At 38.7% G+C, this 17,903-nt stretch overlaps 1 protein-coding gene across 2 annotated transcripts in view; it reads right to left on the bottom strand.

The window, feature by feature from the left end:
- trpm3 (transient receptor potential cation channel, subfamily M, member 3) overlaps positions 1-17,903 on the bottom strand; it is a 115,199-nt gene that overhangs the window by 75,663 nt on the left and 21,633 nt on the right. The window contains exon 1 of one of the 2 annotated variants that reach the window (XM_026342720.1): positions 15,262-15,487. The exons of the other annotated variant lie outside the window; for it this stretch is intronic. Coding sequence (XP_026198505.1) covers positions 15,262-15,351 — 90 coding nt within the window. The 5' untranslated portion in view covers positions 15,352-15,487. Of the gene's footprint in view, positions 1-15,261; positions 15,488-17,903 lie in introns of those variants that run through there. 2 annotated transcript variants of the gene reach the window in all.

Genomic DNA, 17,903 nt, shown 5'->3' with positions numbered 1-17,903 from the left:
ACTTAGGCTGAGACAGGGACAATTCCACAATTAAAATAGTGAAGAACCATGTACCATTTTATAAACCAGCTCAATAAATAACAAAAGTTTGACAATTGTAATATGTCCAATTCTTTTTGAAGTCTAAGTATATATGAAGATCTATTAGGTTAGTGTTGCTTCCTTTGGGTTACAGTCCATCACAATTTAACAGCTAATTGTCTCTATGATTTAACCTTTGCTATTGTAGCTAGATGATTTGCCATGTAGTGCTATATCAAACAGTAGTGCTTCGGTGTCTGAGAACAGTAACATGTGGTTGGCAACAATGACACAGGCAGGTTAATCTACAACAGATGGACAGTAACAACAGGACATAGAGAACCAATTTGCCATGAATACACACAATGTCACCCTGAACACTTGGGTCGGATTTTCATAAACGTGCAGCAATGTATGTCCTGAAAATAAAATATTTCAATTATGGAGTAAGTAAAACAAAGCAATATATACTGATGGATAATGACAAAACCAAAGCAAAGATTCATATTCCTCCCTGTCATGCGTATGTTATCCATACGCATGAGATTTTTCAGTTTTATTTGGTGTTGCAGATGGGGAATCTCGGTTCATCTCAATGTAATTTCCACAGGGAGATTAACACACTGCATTCACACCTTTACACACACAATGCATTAGTTCCTTTCTAGCTCCCCCCTTTCTGTCTGTGTGTTCCTTGTTCCCATGCCTTGCACAATATCTAATTTCAAATGGAAGAATAATAATTTGAAAGGCTTTTATGTTGATTTTTCACGCCTGGGTCAAGTTGAAATGACATCACATAGTCCAATGGCTTTTACCCTTCAGCTGAGAAAATGGCTTTGCAAACTCATCAACCACCTCATCAGTGAGAGTCACACTTACTAAGACCTACCTTAAGCCCTCACAAAGGGTCACAAACACACAGAGGTAAACACACATGTCCACAAATGCACACACAGAGTGGTTGTCAGAAGTGTCCTAAAATGAAAACAACATGTGACCAGTTTCTAAATGCAAAGAAGCTAAGTATGGACATTTCACTGCAAAATACATGACCATAAACGAGACCTGTGGTAAATGTACTGGCACTAAGTAACGTGTGCATTTAGACAGCACACTCATTTGCTTCCCTCAATATTACCAGGGGTTGTAGCATTTTGCAGCTGTGTTCTGTTTCAGACTGACTGGTGCACATACATTTTCATTTCCATTCAGGGATGTGAAAGTGCAAAATTTTCAAAACTCATTTTGGTTGTACCTCCAGTACCTCCACTTTGTGACAAAGTGCTTACATTTAATTTGAAACTGATTTAGACACTAATTATTACCATGAAAAGTAGAATAAGCTTGATAATCACTGTCTGAGAAGTCTCAGTCCAAAGTTTTGCCAATGAAAGTCAAAGAAGTCCTGAGACTGAGAAACAAGAATAAAATTGCTAGAGACATTACCAGACCTGCCAACCTTGAAGAAAGGCTTGGTGTTGAAGAAACACTAAATTCTACATCATATTATATAAATTTACATGTTTTTAAAAGGCATAAAACATCAAGAATAAATGTCTAATGACTGCAGCTACAGCACTGTTGTTGTTGAGAGCTGAGGTTTTTCAAAGGGACTGACTTGCTAAGGAAGACCTAGAATTTTCTCAGACTATTCCTAAAAACGTGACTTCCTAATCAGAAATACTCTTCATGAAAGTGTGATTTTGTCAATGAACACATTTTGTTCTGCTCAGGTTCAAGCACATGTCTCAAAACTCATTGACAGACATGTCATGTACCCATTAAAGGAATCTGAGAACGTGCACTCTAGCCACATGTGATCTAGGTACAAATTGATAACTGATGGGTCCTTGTCCCAAACATTATGGAGGGCCCTTCATAATGCTCGTTTAAGTCTTGTGTCTGAGCTGCCAACTTACACAAAGACGCAGACTTTGATTTGACCTAACTCAGATTTTGATTGCCAGTGGCTCAGTCTGGACATGCATGCTTGTGTACGTTTGTGTGTCGGTTTTCATGTCTGCTGGGCTCTGCACACAAATCTTTGCCTGAATCCAGAGATGAGAGCCACTGGCACTGGCAACCAAGCTCTCAGCTGATAGGACAGGGTTAGGGGTTCTTTCCAGGCGAATGGGCAGGAGCCACAGTGCATTGTGGGTACATGTTTTCCTACCATGTCTGGACTAGCCTGATAAGACAAAAAGAACTGGCTAAGGATCAGGGTGAGTGAAACCTCTGTCTCTCCATTTCACACAGTCTGTCTCTCAACATTCATTATCAGTTTTCATTCTCCATTTCTGACATGTCTCACTCTCTTCACGCCCTCTGCTGCTCTCAGGCTCTCTTACTAATTACACTATTTGCGTGTTCTGTTCGTGCTGCTTTACATGGGACCTCTTCACTCCTTTCCCTTCCCTGACTTATCATCTCATGCTCTCAGCAACTCATTACTGCCTTCAGTCCTCCAACTCTCTCTCCATTTTTCTGTCTCTCTAAAAATGGAATTTTTTTCCCACTATTGAAACACCTCATCATCTTCCAACTCTCAACACTTCCCTCTCTTTCTCTTTGGCTTTCTTTTTCCACTGCTCTCTAGCTGTCAGACTGTCAGCCCACAGACATGTTCCTCTAAGGCAAACAATGGAAAGTAGGGACATGTGAGGGACTTGGAGGACTTGGGGGTGGTGGCAGTTCAACAGAATGAGGATGGAGCGTATGAACTTCAGCTGGATATCTCACAATGAGATTTAATTTATTTTCAAGCTGCTACAGTTTCACAGTTTCTCAGTTGCAACCACATACATTTTCTTACTATATAATTTATAATAGAATCGTAGAAGCTGTTTGAAGTTTCAAAGTTCAGATTTCTTTAACTTAAAACAGCTGCTGCAAAAAGTTTTTTTTGTTATTTTTTTTACCTTTAAGTCAGTTGTTTCTCACAATGTGTATCCGTCTGCATCAGTTTTCAGTCTCCTCTATTTAAACCACTTAGCAACCACACCAAACGTTTCTAATCCTGACAGTTTTTCTCGGTCCTTACAAAATCAAATGTGTGATAGCAGAGTCAGATCGCACGTTTAAATGAAACCTGAGCACATGTTCCTGGCTCTTCTGGTGTGTCATCATGACACATCTTGTGGCAAAGGCTAAGCGTAATTAAGCCAGGGACAGGCTCCATTTGATGCTCTGCTGCACTGCTACAATTTGACTGCCACTTAAATTGCTTTTCTTCCCCCTATTCCCACCTCACCCGCCTGCCCTGTTCTATCAATCTATTCAATTCCATGGGGCAAATACCTTCATACAAACATCCAAATATGTGATAGCAATACAGAGAATGTAAGTGCATGCTTGCAGGCGCCCGTGTGTGCTTGTTTGATCGATGTGGGTAAATGCACATAATTCTGATTGCACATGCACCATCACGCTCATACTGTATATGCATTGATTTATGCACATGTTCCAGTGGAATACTTTGCATACTCATGTGTACTCATGAGCTGGTGTCTGCCCATGAAATGAGTCATGTGTGTTTCTCTCTGCACCTGTGGTCCTGGGCTGTGGAGTGTAAGGTTTCCCCAAATAGCTACTCTCATTTACTGCCTCTCTGTGGTCTAGGCCTTCTTTGTCTGCCTCCCTTGGCAGCAGCTACTGTGAAGCACCTGACCCTCTTTACCAGACGCACACTCAACACATACATATGGCTATGTAATACACATGCGCTGGAGGACAATAAAGCTGGGTCTGCGGCGCTTGTAAGCTTGTTTATGTCTTGAGAACAGTCAAGGTCAGGGCATGTTCTAAAACAATACAATACAGATACGCTACCATAGTGCAGTGAGTAGTGCAAAAATGTCATTAGAAATGGCAAGTAACTGACCAATAGAAGACATTACTGACTTGCCACATGCTTTTGTGACTGACAAATAAACACAAGGGTTGTTTCTTCCATTTCAACTCATGTCTCTGCATTGATTTCCTGTCCGAACGGGGACATTGTTGATACATGGCTTTCACTTTAATACACCAACTATAGAATATTAGAAAAGACAGTAAAACAATAAAAAGAGTAAAATATTAGGAAAGTATTTCACATTTGCAATTTTATCATTTAGGGGCCTCCTGGTGGATATACTGTAGGTCCCTAAGCTACATTTTAAATAAAATCAAGGAAACCAACTGACTTCATAGTGTAGATGAAACATCTCCTTCCAAAGCCAATCTAATATGACTCACATACATACTGTATGCTAACTCACAGTGGTCAGTAACTTTTGCTAATTAGCATAATAATTAAACAATATAATGAACTGAACTGAAATGACCTTTAAAATCATCTGAAGAAGATGACTGTCACATTTGAACAAGCTTTCTCGAAAGTGAACCCATTTTAACACGACTGATTGAGTCCCAGCATGAGATGTAATCTGCTAAGAGCAAAAAATTAGAAGCTGAGAAAGCAAGTTCCAATGATGTTCTCAATTAAAGATCTTCAGCTGGATATTTCCTTATGACTCTATTACATTGGGAGGACAATGTGCTGCTGTAACTCTTACCCTCGTGGAGTGACTGGGACAAAGCTCCCTTACATAAGGTTGCTGGCAGGACTGGAGTTAGTGCTCAGCAGAGCAGCACCTGCCAAAACTCTCACAGAGCACCGGGCACACATTCATCATTACACAGACTTCCTGTATCCTATTTTATGTACCCCTTTCTGTCTGCTCATTCATTCATGCCTCCTCACTTAGCTATTTCTTTCTTTCCCCTTTACGTGTGTGTCATTTCTTTTTTCTTTCCTTTTCTGTGTTTCTGCCTGCTACTTCATTTCCCCTCTCTCTTTCTGAAGCATCCTACTTTCCTCTTGTCTTTTGGGATCAAGCTGAAATGCAGGCTATAGTGCTAGAGTCTAAGTCTCTGGCTGCCCTCATAGAGTGTATAATCCTCTTGATGTTCTGCCACTGTTGTTGTACACTCTGGAGGGAGTGTTAGAACACTTATACTGTATGTACGCATGTGCAGTGCAAAGTATAAAAGAATGTGCATGGATTTATTTAGAAAAAAAGTACTGTGTAGAGCAATACGAAGATAAAAAGATGTTTAGGCTGCACAGAACTGTTGCTTTTTATTACATTTCCTATGCCTCATGTGCACCCATGGGAACAACCATTCACAATAATTCATGCTGAAATGCCAACAAGCTGCTGCCAACAGTTATTGGTTCTTTACAGAACACATTTCATAACATTTTCAGAATATTTTCTCTTACTGTAACCGCGGCAGAAATTGAATTTTTATAGACACACATACTGTAAATGTACCATAGCTGATTTATCCACTGTAGAAGTGCAAAGGAAAATGTGAAAATTACTGGAGGGAAATCCTGCCTAACTATTGCAGAATTTTCCAAAGGAGGATTGTCAGGGGCATAACAACTGTGCTACTTCAGGGCAGTGTGACTATATATATTTATATAGTGTGGAACTACATAACTAAATATTATATACACCCACAAATGCAAACATAAAGCACACCGTTACTGTACTGCACTGTATACATACTGTTACCTTCATGATAAAATTTGTCTATTCTCTTTTACACCTCCACACTCACTCTTTTTTCAGTCCTGTTTCCACCTCCATCCATTTCTAACAGATGCTAAGCTGTACCTAGACATGCAATAGAAGCAAACTTATACTCAAGCACTGTCACACACACACACACACAAAGATGCACATGCACATGCTGATTGCAGCTGGTAGAACCCCCTGCGGTGCTGTCCTATAGCGGTGCCATATATGAACTGACTACATAACTAAATATTATGCAATCCATTTGGAAAATACTGAAAGACATTTGGATGCAGAATTTTGCAGGACATTTAAAAGGCTGTGTGTGGAAATGATTTATGAGACGATTGCAGAGATAATTTTAGACTCTTGCACTAAAACTTGCACTCTAGAAGCCAAAGTAGAACAGTGCTATAATAACCTCTCAGATGTAAAATGACAGTCATCACTTCAGGGCACAGACTGCTACCACAGCTTAAGATGAAAGTGTGACTGGTCTCTAAGAAATGGGATATTGAGAGGGTAAACTGGTATGACTGGCTGATATGTCCACAGACATATCAGATATATTGTCCTGTAGGAGTGAGAAAAAGATGACAGGGAGAGAAAAGGGGGGAGGAAAGTTGGGAAAAAGGAGTGAGGAGAGAGGAATCCAGAACTGAGTGTGACAAGAACTGAGAGACGGATGGAAGGACAAAAATAGCCTTGTGTGGCCATGCTGTTCCCTTTCATTTTCCATGTCCCAATATCCAATTTACAGCCACACACAGGCAGACACATATGCACTCATACTCATACATATTACATTACAATAAATTATGCTCAAACATATACACACAGACCCACAGGCACACACTTACTGTACTGCAATGTATACATACTGTTACCTTCATGATAAAATTTGTCTATTCTCTTTTACACCTCCACACTCAGTCTTTTTTTCAGTCTTGTTCCCACCTCCATCCATTTCTAACAGATGCTAAGCTGCACCTAGACGTGCAATGGAAACAAACTTAAGCACCTTGCTCATACACACAAAGATGCATACATGCTGAGAGCCGCTGGTGGAACTCCCAGCGGTGCTGTCCTATAGCTGTACCATGAGATTTAGAGCTATTCATCGACTTTAAAAGGGACAAATGTTAGAGTGATAGATGGTAAGGGCTTGGGGGGAGATGTAGTGAGTAAAAGAGACAGACGCATAGAGATAAATGCTGAGCTGAAGAGAAAGAAAGATGGCAAGGGAAACAGAAATGAAGGGGACAATTTGCACCCATATGGGCTTAACTCCTTTGCGGCCCACAGTAACACATACGAATCCAGCCAATTTTTCACCAGATTAAAAAATTGGAGCTTAATGTTACAGCTGATCTTCAAAAACCCTTCATGCTCTTCAGAATACCGTGCATATGTGTGTGTGTGTCTGGTTAAATCATTTCTACTGAGGGAAAACCCATGGTGCCTCCACTGGGTGCAAACTCCTTAGCCATTTACTCCATTTGCTGGAGAGTTAATTCACTTCAGTTAAAAGTATCATTACAACTCTAAGCCAGAGAGGAAACAGGCTAATAACACACATGCAATAAAACCACACCATCTCCCTGGTTTAGTGTTTAGTGTAGTGCTTTGTGTATTTTTGTTTTAGGGTTGAGGTGTGTATTTAGATCCGTGCAGGCATTCAGGGGCACTGAAGCTGCCCCAGCATGATTTAAGATGCCACCACTCAAAACTAATGATCCAAGTGAGATCACTAACGCCGAACAATGCTCTGTGTGAGGTTCAGGAAAAAGTGTTGGTGGAAAGATACACAGTGAGAGTCAGATGCTGATAAAAAGATAATACAGCAACAGAGGAGAAAAGAGAGATGAATTATTTTACAATAGAAAGTGATGTATATATCGGAAATATCAGGCACGTATGAATTCTTTCTGAGCAGACAACAATCAAAGGAATAGGGCGATGAGAAACAATTCTCATGAGTGCACTTTTGAATGGCTGAAACACGACCAAACTCTTATTAAAGGCCACATATTGATTGGCCAAAAGAGTTAAAGGCCTTGAGAAAGTGTAGGAGACTGAGGAAATCGTGTGTGTGTGTGTGTGAGTGTGTGTGTGTTAAAGTGTCACCATTCAAAACAACACACAGCAAAACACAAACAAAGTTCCACTTCCAGTCACTGTGAAGTGAAGCTAAATGCTGGGCAGCTGCTCAGCAGAACATTGGAGAGTAATTAATGCCAAGTGCTAGAATCAAAATTAGATAAAGCTTTTTCACAATCTGTTACTGTAAGCCCTTTCTGTCTTTCCGATCTAATCACAGCAATGTGAATAATAATGTGATTATGTAAGTAAGTAGTTACTGATGTATTTCTTGACCAACAGAGTCAGACAGATAAAGCTGAAGAGGGTACTTATCAGAGTAACAGTGATGACAGTGGATGGTAACGCAAGGAGGATACATTTAAAGGGGACAGACAAGGTACAGAAAGGTACACAGAGAGTGATGAAATGAGACATTACATAAGGGAGACAGGCAGAGAGCAAGTTCTCCATTCCAATGGCCTCTAAGATCAAAGCATTTTGTTAAAAGGCTCTTCCTGTCATAAAGAATCGTAGGCTCCTCTAGTTCTTATTCTTATTTAATACAAATCTACTCATCGCTTGTCGTTCAGCTTGCACACTGCCGAACCAGAATAGGCAAGGTGCCACGTTCATTTTTTCCTGGTAAACAGGTTTTTAGCAACCAACTATAATGTTCACTCTCTATGTTTCTGTGCAAAAACAACTTGGCAAAAGTTATTTGTTTTCCAAAAGTAAAATTAAAAAACACTTTAAAAAAGATTTACTGTATGTGCAAAGATCTGTGGGGAAGAAAAAAACATAGATGCAACTTACAACTTTAAAATGAAAGCATAAAAAATATAAACAAATTTGTTTTTTTTTTGATGCCTTGAAGTGATAAATACCAAACTACTGTAACTGTTCATGCAACAGATAGTACTGTGTGCAGCTCCAAATGTTTGATCTCTCTTCCTCAGTGCTGGAGAAAGATATTAAATCAGCAATGTGCAAGGAGTGAAAACAATAATATTTCCCTCTTCTCAATCTGCCACCATAAGATAAATCGTACCTCAATGAGAGCATAGAGACTGGTTGGATGGAAAAAGGTAATAACCTTTTACAAAGTTTGTGAACACAGCACTGGGTTACACAAACAGCTTAGGTGAGGTTACTGCATTGAACCAAAACCTTGCTTAGCAGGAAAAATACAGTAAAAAGTAAAAAAGTTAAATTATGGCTTTCACGTCCCAAGACCATATCAGTTATTCACAGACTACCACATGCTCAGACATCCACTGACAATCATGCCGACGCATATATTTCAACAAGTTTGTCTGAGGTCTTATACAAAATTAATCTTTGGCAGTACAGTTTCTAGTAAGTTCATATATGTACAGTAATCTTATGTCTACACACTGAACCATGCACATTACAGACAGACAAAATCCCTTCTCCCACCAGACGTACAACGGTGAAAATTTACAGCACTGATTCAGTCTTGACAGTAGATGAAACATTTTAAAGTGTGAATTGAAGATAACCTGAATTCACATTTGTCACAACGCTGGGGAACTGGCTACACCACGCAACAAGGTTTGTTACTGTGATTTTTTTTTTCTGCACATTTTCGTGTAAAATGTGAGAATTAGCTTTTATCTTTCTTCTGTGATGCTAAACTGAATAACTTTGCATACTGGATTGTTAGACATCACAAGATACAGTACGTGAATACATCACGTCAGACGGAGGGAAATCATTTGTTTATAAATAGTTTGTTTGTATCTACATTTCTAAGACATTTTACGGACACAACATTAATCAGTTAATGATAGATTGAAAGGCCAAGTGACCAGACCTTTAGTGACAGGTCTAATGAATAACATTAAAACAAAACAAAACAAGATATGATGAGTTATGGGACTGTCTTCTGTGTCTGTGGAGTCGCTGTCCATGGTGCTGATTCAAAATGACCTAATGTGGCTGCATTTCACCACTCAGTCAAAGTAGCACTGACCGGCTGGCTTCAGTTCAACATGAACAGCTTGATTGATTGCACACGCTTCAGTAACAATATGGATGCAGCTCTACTGAAGCTGGGATGCAATTTCAATACATTCCCCATCCTCCCTTCGCACCTCAGCATGCCATGTCTTAAAAGCCCTGACAATTATATGTGAAAGTGATTAAATGTAATGGTTGGGTTGGTTCATTTATTGTTAGCCTATTGACTAGCTGTAAATTATTCCCCATAGATCCATGTGTATAGAGTATGGATACCCCAGTATGCACTAAAGGCAAACACACAAGACCATCACAAGACACAAAGCTTATTCAAAAGGAACTGCACCATCCCTGGAACACAGATGAGAGCAGGCGGCAGCATCGGGCAAAAAGCTGCAGTCAAGATTGACAACTTCAAAACCTTTTTAAAGCTGTAGAGCTGCTGTCACAACAACCACCAAATGACCTCAAAGTGATAACAAGGCTTTACAAAGTAAAGTTCTTCAGATAGTCTTCTTTTGTTGATCATGTACTATAGGTTATACATGTCACCATATCTCCATGGCTATCAATGACAATGGCGAAATAAATATTGGGTTCTGCAACACTGCACACAAATTAAATGTAACGTGGGTTCCAAAAAACACAAAATAGCTTAACGCTGCACATAAAAGTCCTCAAATGCTACATGAACAGATCTTAGCGTTCATATAATAAATCCTTCCAATGCCAATGTCACACTCTCTATGCCAGTATTATATTTCTAAAGTGCATCAGGAGGATTTAAGACTTACTGTCATAATACATAATTAAATAGCCCTCCATCCCACCCATCGTGGGCTTATAATTCCACCTGACAGTTTAAAGGTCAAAGGTCATTGCTGAGAGTTTATAACTCTTCTGCTAGTGTCATGGATGCTGCTGACTCCAAGGTGGAGCTGTGGGTGGGTTGAAAAGGAAATTTGCATTTGAATTTGCACTGTTTGTACACTAGCATGTGAGAACTTTCTACAATGAACGCTAGAAATAATCCAAATGTTATATTTATCCTGAAACTGCATGTGCATTAAACATCAATTCTTATAAATGATTCAGCAGTTGACTGGTAGGTAAAATCATTCAGTGTTGTCTGTTGCATGAATTCATACAAATATAAACAACAAAGACTGAAAATAACATTACCAATGTAATTAAATGTTTCCTCAAGCTTGTTCCTTTTTTAAAAATCCAGATATTTTAAAAAGCATAAAGAACAATTTTGCATACAGCTTGTTGCAAATCACATGGTGTTGTGTGGATGTGTGCCAAATAGAAAATATACCGTCTTTGTGAGTCTGAATAAAGGAAGGAGGTGTTAATTTGCAGCTTATGTTCTCATATTGGCTCATTAGTGAGATAGTGTCTTAATTTACATTCTATTTTCTGTTCAATTCAGACATATACGAGCAAGCTTTGAGACATCCTTTTAGTGTGAGGTCTGTTAAAGGAAGAAAAAAGGTAGTGTGAAAGTAAATGGAAAGGACCTTCCCTTAGGCGAGTGCGTGACAATACGCTGCTTCCTCCAGTTTCAATCACAAGTAGCATTTGTTCTCAACACATTAGGATCTGTCATTAAATGTGGGAGTACAAGAGAGAAAGTGTGGGCATTCTGGAGACAAGAATGACTTTAATACACTGCAAACATAAGTGAAGAACATACAGCAGCTTCTTTTCTCTATTAAGTACAAATGTTTGTATTGCCTTCCATAAATTGATTTCTTTATTTATTTATTTTTTGTATATGTAAAATGGTGAAATTGTGTTTTTCAGTTCAGGTGTGTAGTTCATTTTCTTGTCCTGTTGTGTATTGTTTCCTACATTAAAGTAACTTGTAAATACAAATATCACTAGTAGCTATTGTAATTCTGTAGCAAAACAGAATTTGTCGTTTCTTTGGAATTTGTGCTCTTCCCAACAAATATCACAGAAAATATTTTGTGTACTATTAATGTGCAAGAAAACTCATTAACAAATGCAGATGCAGACATCCTAAATGTAACATGTCATTATTATGACATTTTTATCAGTACTTTCAGAGTGCTCCTCTCTGAAAGTACTGAATATGCTGAGATATGCTGTATCTATCCACTGTACCTTACTGTAACTACTGTAGATACAAAAAAGGGTGGTGCCACCTATGGGTGAGCACGTACTTTGCTCCCTCATTATCAGCTATGTTATAGGTGTCAGAGTGCCTATCAAAAATGTGAGTTTTCATACATATGATTATGTGTTGCTCTCTGACTGAAATCTATATAAATGTATACTGGACACTCCTAAACTAGAAGATATAGACTACCACAACAACATGGTTTTTATATAACACAAATTTACTTTCAGCATTAGAGAAAAATAAAAAACAACTTCATGAGAAAGGATCACGATCCTTTCTTTATTGCGTGCAGAATTTCCTTTATACAATTACTGCACGGCACTGCAGAGGTATCAACAGTGTCTGATTTCCTTAGAGCTTGAGGACATGTGAAATAAAATTCCTTCAAAACAGATATGAAAGAGGTTGTTAAGACACTTTAATAGTAGCGTGATTATAAGAAGTAAGATAAAACCCAAAACGTGGAATATAATAAAGGCTTTTTAAACTGCAGGGAAAAAAAGTGTGTGACTGAAACAAAAAATAACTTTGATGATAATGAATGATGACTTTGGTAATGTGAAAAGAAGTGGTAATAAAGTATTGCACTTTTCAAGAAAGGATGAAAGAAGATAGATTTTCTATTTCTGACTCTCTGTCCTATATTGTTTTCCCTGGTTCATACTTTATCTTACTGAGTCTAGTAAAAATCCAAGGCTTAAACTTGTAAAATCCTCAGCTGCTAATGTTGCAAATAAATAATTAGTTCAGGAACAAGACTTAAACTCTGACAGAGAGAAAACAAATTGTTAAATCTACACTGCTAGCCACAACCAGCAAAGAGCACCTTCGTAAACCTTGAGATAAGGTTCAGAAAGAACTACAAACTGCATGACTCTTTTGGATATACATGTGCTACTTCAGAAAACACTCCCCTCACTGTCTAACAGGGGCATTACTCTTCTGTGAAGTGGCACTTTACCAATTGCTTGCCATTTTAAAGGTCAATAGGAAGGTGCCGTAATGAATTTAATAACGTGAACACTCACGTCAGCATAAACGGATTCCCTGTTACTTTGGTATCTTTTACCAAAAGATCTTTGTAGCGCTGCTGTCCAAAAAAAATATTCGCAATGTTTTTAACTAAGGTAATTTGCATTATGTATACTTGTGGATGTAAACTGGGAAGTAAAAGGTACCTTATATATGCACTTAAACTGAAGTTCATTCACCCAAAGACACACACACAGACATAAAATGGTAAATATATCTTTACACCAGGCTCCACTCAACATTTGCACACACACACACACACACACACAATTTTCAACATTGTAATGGATAAGGTGTCAAACAGAGTCAATTCCACATCAGTGCTAAACTACACAGTCTTACCCCTATGAAAATGATATTTTCAAATAATATCTGAGCATGCTTCATGATTGTATCATACACAAACATGTGTACATACATACTTTCACTTGTTCTGTGGTCAGCATTAGTAGAATGGGGGTGGGTTAAAAACACTGGTAATAGATTTTTGATGAAATGCACTGAACCACCAGGTTAGGCTGGCTGTGCGTTCTTGTGTAAGACATCATAGCTGTTTTCATTTGACTACAGGGTTCAGGAATCATATACTGATATACCGTACCCTTTGTTCTTCATCATAAATGCACATATGCAAAGAAAGGCATGTGCACAGATAAAAGCACAGAGCTACACATGAACATGAACACGCTGCTGCTCAAGGAAAACACAAAACATCTCTGACAGTGTACGAACTGCAGTCACACGCACAAGTATAAGTATGCAGTTAGCAGCAGTAGGCAGGTAATAAGTTAGCACGAGCAAAGTTGTGGAGCGCAAATTGCCAACATAATGAAACCAATTAATTTCAAACTGACATTGTGCTGTCTACTTAAAAGGATCCACATTTCAGAGACCATAATCCTATGTAGCCTTAATTGTGAAGGAGTCTAATTCTAAATCTCAACTTTGAATGAAAACTGACACTACTTTTAGAATACATTATTTTACAATTAATTTCTTATCAATTTGAGCACATATCTGCTGCACTAAACAGCATGGCAGTAATGATGTTAGCTCAGTGGAAACAATGAGAGAATATGGGATGAAAATTGCACATTTCCCTAAAGCTCTAAATTCCCATTTTTGTTAGCCCACAAGGGGTGTTAATTATGTGGCATCAATTGAAAAAGTCGGACTCGATGGCATAATGTATAGAAGTTTTGATGCCCAGGCTTTCAGCTTAGGGAGACACAAAAATCAACTAAATCCAATAAAATCACCTATGATTTAGAAATGCTGACTACTGCAATTCAGTGTTTCTGCTAAAAAAAATACATTATGGTATTATTAGCACTAACAAAACTACATTTTCACGTAGTTCCACAGTAAAGTACATAATACCAACAACACTGTGTTCTCAAACACAAAAACAGCGCACAAAGAGATCCTATACACAATGTTCATTTCAACAGACTACACAAATGCAAATGTCTGACATGTGAGCCCAGGCACTCTGTTTGTGCGTTTCAACATCACAGTGACACTGTTTCATAAGACACTTTGATAAAGCCAGATCAAAAGAGGGCAAAGAAAAGGTATTCAGGACAAGTAACAATAGAAGAGTGGCTGTAACTGGTTTATGAAAGCACATGAATGTATGAATGAACATACATTATGGCCATAAATGTCTGCAGACAAGCCATATGAAGGCAATGAAACACATATGCTCCAATACACAGAACATGTTTTCATCCATACGCACTTCTGCTTTGGTGATGAGGTGAAATCCAACTAAACCTAACAAATAAACATTACACTGTCCATTGCTTTACACTAAAGATAAACTGTTCATAGTGGTTATTTGTTGCACATTCACCACTTTCCTAAATCTCCAGAGTCCTGCTCGTCGTTTCCAATTTGAAATTCTTCCACATGTCTTCTCTTCCCTTATATTTTGCCTCTTTCCTTCATCACTTTCACCCTTTGTGCTGCCCTCTTTCTATTTTAACACTAGACCTCTAAAATCCATTCTCGCTATTTGATTTTTTTTTTCCATCTCTCATTGTCTGGCCTCTCTACTCCATCATTTTTCTCTTCCTCTCAGTCCTTTGCAAATCTTTGCTTTTTCTTTTTCTTCTTCCATTTTTCCCATAAGCTTTTTTTATTCCCAGTCTTTGTGCATCCCTATACTATGACCTCTCTCAATGAAGTTTTTTGCCAGCTGTTTTGCCACACTAGTCTTCATTTTCAGATCCATTCTTCTAATTTCCTTCTTAATGTCTGCTTTACATCCACTGGGTTATGCACTGTGTACACTTAAAGAAACAAGAGATGTGTCACAGCAGCTTTTCTCTAACAAGCTCACTGACATATTTTACTATACATCTCCCTGGGCATCTGCTTTATTTATTTCAGTCCCAACCCCCATCCCCTATGTTCTTTTACCTTAAGCAGGCGTACAGATGGCAGAAAGGCTGCATGGCACAGTTTTCTGATGGTCCAGTTGAGTGGCCGTGGTGCGTCCAGTTGGTTCATGGTGCCCACTCTTTACAGTGCAGCCACTGGTGCCAGGCAGCTTTTCCAGCACCAGGATCAATACTGCCCCACTAGGGGGGCAAAAATGGGAGAGGGTCTCCAACTCCAACTGCCGAAAAGCACGTAAGTCCCAGGGCATGACCCTCGACAGACAACCATCAATCACCACCGCCACCACCTTTATTCCTTTACTTTCCCAAGAAGATGGAGCTCCCTCCCCTCTCTCCCTGTCCTCCTCTTCACTCCAGCCCGCACAGATCCAAAGAGTCCAACGCAAGCCAAACCTGGAGACCCAGAAGTACCTTCTTCCTCTTCCACAAGTAGACGGAGTGTACTCAGCTGTGGTGGTCAAAAAACTAAACAATGGAGCAGAGCGCAGCAATGCACAACAGCAATGAGAGCATGTGAAAGGGATGCAGGTAGAGAAAATAGGGAAAGAGAAGGAGGAGAAATGGAGATATGAGGAGAGGAGAGACATGCAGTGCAGTGCAGTATAGCGCAGAGCGGAGAGGAGTGGAAAGGAGAGCAGTGCAGAGCGCATAAACGGAGCAACCTGACAGGCAGCGGCTTAGATTTGAGGCTGCATGCACACTACTGTCTCCAAGATGAGAAACAGAGAGGGAATGGAAGAGAGAGACAAGGAGTGAGTTGGTGAGAGAGAGAGAGAGGGGAAGAGAGAGAGAGAGAGGGAGAGAGAGGGAAGGGGGCGACTCAATACAATTGATGAAGAAGCTGAAATTGAAACTATGGGGATGGGATGCAAGAGAAAAAGGTTCCTTCTGTGCATGGAAAAAATGGAGAGAGATGGAGAGAGGGCAAGATGGAGAGGCTGGGAAGAGAGGGAAGGGATGTTATGAGGCACTGTGAAGCGGAGTGAAAGCTCTGTCTTGTAGAGTGAATTCAGATGGAGCTTGAAGATGGAAGCACATTAAGCAACTTGGTGCTAAGGCAGCGGGGAGGAGTACGACCTACTTACTGATTTGCACGTTAGACATCTTATTTACACATGAAGGGCTCAAAAGCAGTTGAATAAAAAACAGGACTGTCGATGTGACTGTCACATGGCATAAACTCATTTTTAATGCCTCTTACCATCCCCACCTTGACCTCCCTCATTTGATGCATTTCAGTTTGGTCTACTAGCTTAAATGTGCTGCATTAATAATTAACAATTCTAAATAATAAAATAATTATAATAAAGTTAATAGAGAAGACCATACACATTCTGCTTTTCTATGATTTCTCTCAGTGACCTACATGCGTGTTGTGTTTTACAGTTTACAGCATTTTTCATTATAAAGATTGTCTTTCTCAACCAAATCAAATAAAATATACATGCCTGTTTTACTTATTTAGTTTTTATATATGTAAAAAGAAATTTGCAAAAAAATACAAAGAATTCATTATACATTAATTAACTGTATTACTGTTAACATAAGCATCTTAATACATTTGTCTTTAAGGTTAAATGTTTCTGTATGTATTTACACCTACATTAACATATCTGTATTTTACTACATCAAATGAAAAACATATAATTAGACTTTTCACCCCAAATGTCTTTCAACTTTAAGAACTAAATATTTTATTGTTTTCGTGTACCTGTATAATATGTACAATATGTGTCATGAAGCTTTTTCTTTGATCAGTTTTTATTTAATCAAACCTGTTCATGCTTGATTGACACTGATGGTTCTACCTGTCTAAGAGCTAGAGGAGAATCGCATTTGTTAAATACTGAACATGAAGCATGCTCTGACAGATGAGACGGTTACTTTTGTTTTATTTTTGTTGGTGTTCTGAATTGGTGTGCCTTTATTTCTATTTCTAATCACTCAAACTGTCTGTCTCCAGCAAATTAGTGATAACAATACTCATACTTAAACACCCAAAAGCTTGTCAAAACAACAGATATGAAAATAAGACAAATTACCAAGTCTCTACAATATGTGATTTAGCATGTTTGGACTTGTCAACTCAATGTGATCTGGTTCTCTGGTGTAGAAACAAAAGCACTGAGGGTTCAGAGGTGTTGATGACAGAACATGACGACTCCTGTTATCTGTACTGCACAATGTCATTGTTTTATCATTAAAAACAGTTCAAATTCATGGCACATTGAATGTGCCACTCTAGCTTGACCGAGGAATATGTCCAAATAAAAGATTAGCTCATAAAATGAACAAAGATTGCAATGGGAGAAGTTTCTACTGTACATATACTTTCACAAAAGATAACACTCAGCTCCCACACCATAAAGCGCATCATTCAGTGAAATAGGACAGGTTTTCAGAGCTATTCTGCATACAACATAAAGAATAAAAGAATAAGAATAAAGAGTAACACACAATGATCTCAAAGTTAAAACAATAGCTGCTGCAATGCAACACATAAACAATACTCTGCTGTACTTATTCACCAGCGTTAGTATAAAGTATTTAACTGTATTAGTTAATGTCTGAATTACTGTCTTGAGTCACCACCTCATAGATTTTCAAGGCAAAACATTCACTGGGTTTTGCCCTGACAGTCAAAGAATGACATTAAGAATA

The sequence above is a fragment of the Anabas testudineus genome, chromosome 9 (assembly GCF_900324465.2).
Source record: "Anabas testudineus chromosome 9, fAnaTes1.2, whole genome shotgun sequence".
Taxonomy (NCBI): Eukaryota; Metazoa; Chordata; class Actinopteri; order Anabantiformes; family Anabantidae; genus Anabas; species Anabas testudineus.
Note: the sequence above shows the minus strand (reverse complement) of the source record. Positions and strands in the feature narration are given on the sequence as shown.